The sequence below is a fragment of the Condylura cristata genome, unplaced genomic scaffold (assembly GCF_000260355.1).
Source record: "Condylura cristata isolate star-nosed mole 26May11 unplaced genomic scaffold, ConCri1.0 scaffold00019, whole genome shotgun sequence".
Taxonomy (NCBI): Eukaryota; Metazoa; Chordata; class Mammalia; order Eulipotyphla; family Talpidae; genus Condylura; species Condylura cristata.
This window is the reverse complement of record NW_004567120.1, coordinates 15,432,758-15,441,432: the sequence shown is the minus strand read 5'-3', so window position 1 is coordinate 15,441,432 and position 8,675 is coordinate 15,432,758. Positions and strand designations below refer to the sequence as shown.

At 40.4% G+C, this 8,675-nt stretch overlaps 1 protein-coding gene across 1 annotated transcript in view; it reads right to left on the bottom strand.

Moving 5' to 3' along the window:
• Positions 1-8,675, bottom strand: part of TBC1D8B (TBC1 domain family, member 8B (with GRAM domain)) — a 56,466-nt gene extending 47,791 nt beyond the window's left edge. The window contains exon 1 of the mRNA XM_004685676.2: positions 8,382-8,675. Within this exon, the coding sequence (XP_004685733.1) occupies positions 8,382-8,511 (130 nt within the window). The 5' untranslated portion in view covers positions 8,512-8,675. The remainder of the gene's footprint in view (positions 1-8,381) is intronic.

The following is an 8,675-nucleotide window of genomic DNA, read 5'->3' as shown; positions in this document are numbered from 1 at the left end:
GAAGATTCACCAGAGACAGAGTGGGGAGCAGAACAGGCAGAGGGACGAAGTACACTGCTGAGGGGAGCAGCGGGCGGGTCAGGAGAGGTCTGCCCACCATGTGGATCTCCTCCCGGGCAGGCGGGGATCGAACTCATGCGGAAGTGGCTTAAGCTTCTTTGTGCTGTGCTCTAACCCGCTGAGCTACCAGGGAGGGCCAAAAGATAAAATCTTTTAAAAAATAAAGGTGACAGAAGAATCTGCCCATACTATCATTTATTAAAAACAAGAAAGAAAGAAAATAAGTGTTCTCAGTAGAGGCTGTTGGTTTTCTTGATTCAATTGCTACCAGGTCTAAGTCCTTAAAACAGGACTGTGAATGCTTATTTTAGAAAAATCCAATAGCCACAGTTGGCATTTTGAAAGCTGCCAACTTTACACTAAGAGCTTTGGAAAACAGTTAATAAAAATAATTCTTCCTTGTTCACTTTTCTCTCTTCGTGTATTCTTTTAAAGACATTTTCTGGAAAACTGGCTGTATATAGTACCCACTTGTTTACTTCCATAAACTAAAAGCTTTGCTCACTAAAGGATTTAGATCTTGAAGGAGATTTTTAAGTAATTGGGGTTACAAATGAGACATGAATTATCACTCAAACCTAGGTACATTTCTAAAAATTAAAGCAGAGGAATATGAGAATCATTACCATCTTTGTAGCACCCTCTTACACTTTCTCCTTCAATATACAGAGTAACCCTCAAAGAGTTAAAGAAAATAGAACTGACTTCTCAGTGCAAAGCAACAAGCATGATAGCAAATGAATAAACTTGTATACAAGATAGTACTTTAAAAAATTATTTAGGTGAACTAAATCTAGACATTATAGTAGTTTTTTTTTTAAAAAAGAGAACAACTCATAATGATAAAGCTGCACTTTCTTTATACACTCTTGTATTAACAATTGGAGCAGTTCTGAGAAATATGTCCTTAGGTGATTTTATTGCTGTGCAAATGACAAAGTGCAGTTAAACTTAAATAGAGCAGATGGCCTGCTACACACGGAGGCTCATGGTACAGCCTAAGACCACCATCTTATATCCTACCCCTTGTTGACTGAAACATTGCTCAATGACACTTGACTATACTGGAATTAAAAGATGCAGTGGGTTATAACGCTATGAAGCTATCAGCAGGAGTTGATGCCCGGCCAGAGAGGTGACCCACAGGGCATGGCAGACTTCTCCTAACCCTCCCACTGCTCCCCTCAGCAGTGTATTTCAATAATCTGCCTGTTCTGATCCCCACTCTGTCTCTGGTGAATCTTCTCACCCCCACAAACATCTGGCCTGTATCCCAGTTCTGCATGCATGTATAAATAAATAAATAAATAAATCTTTAAGGCCCTCCCTGGTGGCTCGGCTGTTAAAGCACAGCAATGAGAAGCTAAAGCCACTTCCGCATGAGTTCAATCCCGCCTACCCCGGAGGTTACCACAAGGTGAGGCAGACCTCTCCAGACCAGCCCGCTGCTCCCCTCAGCAGTGTACTTCGTCCATCTGCCTGTCTGCTCCCTGCTCTGTCTCTGGTGAATCCTCTTACCCTTCGCATCTCTGGCCTGTACCCGAGTTCTGTATGAATGAATAAATAAATCTTTAAAAAATTAAAAAAAATCAACAACAGGTCCCTTTAATTCTTTAGCTCAGGCTTTCCTCTCCTAAAGAAGAGGACATTGCTCTCCAATATATTTTCAACCACAAATAAATGAACACTTGCCGTGTCCACATCAACTGCCATCCTTTGATTCTGCATTCTCACATTATTCCTACCTCCTTAAAATGTCCTAGTCACTTCTCTCTACCAAAGCACATAATACTAGTGCTCTGAGATAGCTGATTTAATGATTAACAATCCAAAGTGGCTTTGGCAAGATGTTCCATGAATGTCATACTTGGATTCTGCCACCAGTATGCCATTTATTGTTGTTAATGAGATTTCAGGACATCGCTGTACCATTTAACAAGATATCTGATAAGCATATAACACCCAAGCTGATCTTAGAAAATGGTTTTGGGAATTTTAAATATCCCTCATTCATGAAGATTTATAAGCCACAAAGCTAGGCTGTTATTATTATTGACTGCCCCAATAACTATATGTTCGCTAACTTATCTGTCTATATCACCAGATTATAAACTCTGTAGGGGTAGGAACTATTTCTGTTTTACTGACCACTGTATTCCCAACACCCAGGACAGTGGTCAGCTACCAACCCCTTCTCTGCTTTCCTTCATAGTAAAATTTCTAGAATCATCTATATTCCTTCTTACCCCAAATATTTACATCACATAAAATCTAGTCCTTCTGGTTAATATGCCATATTAAAGAGAACAGACCAAATTTATCAAAAATATCAACCTCTTCCCCTATTACTACAACTTATTTCATTTTCCTTTTTATTACCAACACCAGCCATATAATATACTGCGTATTTATATTGCTCAACTACAATAATAGCCCCATGAGAATTGGAGTTTTGTTATGTTCACTGAGGTTATCTTCAGCACCTAAAACAGTACTCGATTGTTAGAAGATACTTGATAAAATACCTGCTGCATGAATGTATCTTATAACTGATTTAGGATTTACTCATATTTTGTGCTTATATAGCAGCAGCAAAAATCAATATTCCAACACAAAGGCAATATAAAATCTATATAATAAGTTACACTGCAATGTGGTAAACATAATGATGTTTTTTATTTTTATTATCAATTTCCAGCTTACCTTAGATCCATATTCCTTCCACAACTGTCTACCAAAGGTAGGGCTGAACTGTTATTTCTTCTTTAAGTATTAGGCTTTGAAAATTACTACAAAGGTAATATAGCTATATGGACTTATCGATATCACTCAGCAAGACAACAATGTTTATAAAAGCATCCAGGTTTGTTTTTTTTTAATAACATCCAGGTTTTAGATAATCATATAACAAAAAGATATGTTGCTGTAATCTTTTATTCTAATTCTTGTACATTATCCTGATTATAAACTATAAATGCATAATCACTATCATACCAAAAGTCTTACAGGGTCAACTATCAAGTGGTTTGCCTTAGCAGCAGTTAACACTACATACTGGACATATTTACTGTTACTACTTCAAATAAACTTTTATATGTGACATGGAAAAAGTGTTTACTAGGGAAAATGGTAGCTGTAATTACTAGGGAAAAGTGTCCCTTTGGTCTTCAGGTACAGAAATTGTCACTTAACAGCTTACTCCACTAATAGATAAATGATTAAGTTTATATAGCTATTCACATGTGTCAAAATTCATTTGACCCATAGAACAATTCACATGGATCAAAATGTTCCAGGGAGGAAGAGGAATGCAGTATAAGGTGCTCTTTCTAAGGGCTGCCCTATGGGATTTTCTCTTTAATAAGCTAAAATGATACTTCTTAATTTACAGTTCATATATTTTTTGGGGGAGGGGTTGAGTTCCTACCCAAAATGAAGTCATGGCCACCATTTGGGTACCCCAGGTTCCAGTCATAAGATACCTGGGAGGCCAGGATTTTTTATCAGATAGTTTCTTGGGTAAGCATGAAATGCAGGGATATTTTATTAAGGAATATTTAATGTGAACATTTTCAAAGTTGGACTTCTTGAGCTTGGGGTGGTGGTAAAGTATTATAGAAAGTTTTATATATTTTTAAAAATTTATTTATGTATACAAAACTGGGGTACAGGCCAGAGGTGCACAGGTGATGACAGGATTCACCAGACAGTGTGAGGAACAGAAAAAGTAGATCCACAAAGTACACTGCTGATGGGAAAGGACGGGTCAGAAGTCTGCTGTGCCATGTGGATCACCTCCGGGCAAGGGATGGAGTTCATGCTGGAGTGTCTTTAGCTTCTTAGTGCTATGCTTTAACCTGCTGTGCTACCAGGGAGGGCCCAAAAGTTTTATATTTTTAAGGGTTGGTCATTACAAAGTTTTTTAAAGGCAACCTTATTGTTTATCATGTACGTGTTTAATTTTGACAAATTTGTTTAATTAAGAGTCATCTACACAGTGATTTGTGACATTTATATAAATATCATAAAACATCTTGAGTTGGAAAGTTTATTTAAAACATTATCATGTTCTAGTTTTTAGGGTGATTTTATTTCAAAGTAATACTGCCAAAATGAAAGAAGGGAGATAAAGAAACAGAATGTCTCCAGCTCTTTCATTTTCATAAGTTTAATTTCTTAATCTTGTTTACAACACCAAAACAAGACCTAGTTAGGGAGACTATACATCCAACACTCAAGAGCATGCTTACATTGTTCACATATGGAAAATTCAAGAGTAAAGTACTCAACAAACTATGTAAATTAAAGCTTCCTTGTTGACAGATCTTCCTAAATCCCACATTCTAGAGCACTTCATAGAATGTAGGGCCATAATTCCACTCATGTACTAGCGCTCATCTGCCAAGCTGAGGAAATTGACTTATGCTTAATAAGCCAAACATACATAAATTATTTTAATTACATAAAACCAGGTGCTAAATTTAGGTGCCACAGAAAATTCATTAATTTTATCAGCTGGGAGAAATAAGGAAACTATAAGATAACTGCAGAAATCCAGAAAAGTCAATTACTTCTCCAAAAGAAGGGCAACCACTTTATCTCTAAAAGTCTTATGTAAAAACAGAAATCTCCAAATGTACAAAATTATGTAAAAATAAACTGTTATTAAAAAAAAAAAAAACAGAAATCTCCACAAGATAGTCCACCCTACTGTGAACCAGGAAAATTAACTAACAAAGTTAAGCAAATGTAAGTCATCCACCAGCTATCCACTACAGGTGTTTAGAAATTTAGAGAAGGACTGAGAATTCTAACTCCCAAACCCAAGTCCTGCTATAACCATACTAGTTTCTCTGTTGCTCCAGTTCCATGATTAGGAAAAAACTAACTTCAAGTCCACAGCAAATCCACAGCTAAAGTCATTACATTGCTAGTGGCTATTTCCAACTTTCACATGGCAAAGAAATGAAATTTTAAAGTAAGTACAACTACTACCATTCCTAGATAGTCATTAACTCTTTTTCATTAAACAAAACCTATAACGGAATCTTTGAAGAGGTAGCATTTGCATTAGTTTTAGCAAACAAAATGGACAAAAGCCAGTTTATGTGGGCACACAAATTCCTATGAGAACTAGTCCAAATGTGGATCTGTGGTAAAGCTCAGCAAAGCTCTTGGCAACACAATTCTAAGAAAGAAATCAAGTGATAGGGTTGGTCCCATTTTGTTTCATTTACACAGAATATAGTGTGGTAATTTCAAGTACATGGACAGTATCACAGGTAAGACAATCATGCAGAGATACAAACTGAGGAAAAAACATGGGGCTACAGCTATTCACAACACACCTGTGTGGTAGGAATCTTGGTATGTATTTTCAGACTAATCTTCTAGATATATGGAGAAGAGTAAATGGGAGTATGCGTGACAGATAAGAAACTGGGACAACGGTCCATGCTTTGATAAAGCAAGTCAAATGAAAAAACAGAAGAAAATTTGCAGCAAGGAAAAAAAATATTTAATACTACATTAAAGTGATATGGTTCTAAAGAATTTTAGTTACTACTATTTTTCAGAAACATGTACAAACTGAAATACACATCTTTGATAAATTTACTGGCAAAAATTTTGGTCAAAAAAGTAGATGACTAGATGTGGTACACATATACACAATAGAATATTACTCAGCAACCAACAAAAAATAAACACATGTCTTTTGCAGCAACATGGATGGAGCTGGAAGGGATCATGCTTAGAAAAATAAGCCAGAAAGAAAAGGAAAAATATCAAATGATTTCACTCATAGCAGGAGTATAAAGGACCAGGGAGAAAATAATAGTAATAATGAACAACTATATACCAGACATTTTATGGGGGTGGGGTGGGGAATGGGATCAAAAACAGCTGTGGGAGGGAAGTGCACTGGACTACGGTGATGGCACACGGGTGATTTGGTGATGGGAAGCCCACAGGGATTACAACTGAGATGGAAAAAGGCACAAAATGATGTAAAAATAAACTTATATTATTTTTAAAATTCTTTTAAAATCGGAAAAAAAAATCTTGGTCAAGTAAAATTTGTAGGACCAAAATATTATGCTGTAATACAGGCCAATAAGAGCTATTTTACATCTACTCTGACTGTTCTCAGCTCACTCACATGAGTAAATTGTATACACCGAGGAAATATATGAACATTGATTCTTAAATTTTAAACTGAAAAATATTTGCATCTATTAAATAGATTCCTCTGCAAAATAACATTCGCCAAATTTGTAAAAATCAGAAAATGACAAACGTCAAGTTTAAGGCGGCAATTTCTGTTGCCTTGTTTTCAAGAGGGCTTTTTTAGAAGCTGGTAGGTCTTGCAAGATTTTGTTTTCAAAGATTTTATTTATTTATGCATACATAAGTGGGGTACAGGCCAGAGGTGCAGGGCTGGTGAGAGGATTCACCAGGGAGAGCTGAACAGGCAGATTGACAAAGTACACTGTTGAAGGCACAGCAGGCGGGTCAGGAGAGGTCTGCAGCACCATGTGGGTCCCCCCTCCCTGGCTGATGGAACTCTTGCTGCAGTGGCTGCTGAAGGCTTCATAGTGCTGCCCTTTAACCCGTTGCGCCACCAGGGTGGGCCCAGTCTTGCAAGATTTTTTAAGAAAAAGGGTACTGTGTCCTCCCTGGTGGCGCAACGGGTTAAAGCGCAGCACTATGAAACTATGAGCAGCCATTGCAGCAAGAATTTGATCTCCAACCAGGGAGGTGACTCACATGGCGCGGGCAGACCTCTCCTGTATTTCAGTAGATCTACCTGTTCTTCTCTCAATACCTATGGCCTACGAATGAATGAATAAATATATAAAATCTTTAAAAAAAAAAAAGGTAAAGAAGTACCATAGCACCTCAGGAATCTCTCCATCCTGGGTGGCTTGAAAACAGAAATAACAGCACACATTATCATCATAACATGCTTTCATTTAGCACCTGTTATCTTTCATTTTAACCTCCAAACTGTGAGACAGACACCATTTTACAGAAGAGGAAAAGCAATGTCATCTCCTCCAGGAATCTTTGCTGAAACCCTCCGTTGCTTGGTTTGAATTATAATTTGCTTGGCTGACCGGTTAATAATTATAGCTATAATTTTCCTGGTTGACTGGCTGCTTCCCCCAACCCAAACCTCTCGCCACCATCCAGATTGCGAACCCCTCAAAAACAGGATGCACAATTTTAATCGTTTTTTTTTTACCCTAGCATTCCAGGTGGCACAGAGTAGGCGCTTATGGTTGAACAAATGGAATAATTTTCGAATGCCACTAAACAAATAAAGATGAGAATGGAACCAAAATGCAGGTTTTGGGATTTCTTCCTCCTCCTTGTTATATCACCGCCTAATTGAAGCCCAGACCACCACTTCAAAGGCCCCAACATCCAACTAGAATATGTCATGGAAAGGAGCTCGTCTCCCCAAAGGTCCAAAAGTTTGGATGCTCCTGTCCAAGGCGAGGGCTCTCAAAAGAAAATACTCTGGAGGCTTTCAACAATCAAGGCACAGTCCTGGATTTGGAAATGAAAGAAATGAAGATCCGACGGATGAGGTGGGCAACGTTAAACTTCCGTTTAACTGGCTTGCAGAGAATCCTAAGGGCAACGCCAAACCTCGAGGGGGCAAAGAATTTACAAACGTCGAAATAGCCTCGGCGACTGAACCGCACGGATTGAAAACTTGGAGACGCCGTCAACGACGCTAAGTGGGGGGAGGGCAGCAAAGCTCAACCCTCTTCCCCCCACCCCCGTCCCCCGCTTCCGAATAACCCCTTCAAGGTCTATCCCTCAGGATGTGATCCGGGCTCCTCCCTTTCTCTTCACCTACCCCCTCCAAAACACGCGCACACGCGCGCACACGCACACTTTCTCCCTCCCCAGAGGGGGTGACCACCCACAAGGGGGTTCGTAAAAAAAGTTAAGTCCACAAGTGCAAACTGACCCAGGTCGCCAACCAAAAAGCGACCCGTCGTGGAGGTCGCGCCCTCGTCATCGGCCCCCTCCCCCTAGGGAGGCAACTGGGCTGGTAGGTGGCCTGGGATTCTTCCGAAGCTCGAAAAGGAGCCCCTCCTCTCGCCCAGTCCCACCCAAGGAGCACTGCAGCTCCGGAAAGGTATTCTCAGCTCTCGCCCAGGGCCAAGCAAAGGTGGTGGCGGGAGCCGAATCCCAGCCCCTCCGCCCCGGAGCGAGGATCGCCGGCGGGCGGCGACGAGTAACTGTTCGCGCCGCCGAGCCTGGGAAACGCGGCGCCGCGGGGGGTGGGGGCGGACGGCGCTTACCTGTGAGCCCCCCTCCGCCTTCCTCCTGGTAGCCCCGACGCCTCTGCAGCACGAAGTAGTCGTTGGACCTTTCCATCAGCCACAGCTTCAGCGCATTTTTCAGGAGCACTTCCTCAGGCTTCAGCCACATCGCGAAGAACTTTGTGCTGGCCGCTGCAGCGACCCAGATGCCCTCCTCACCTCCCCCTCCACGCGTCTCTTCTTCTCCACTTCTCCTCCCACCAAATCTTCAGGCGGCAGCGGCTCTGGTTCAGGTTCAACACACTTCCCCCAACCCTCCCTTCTCTCCCACGT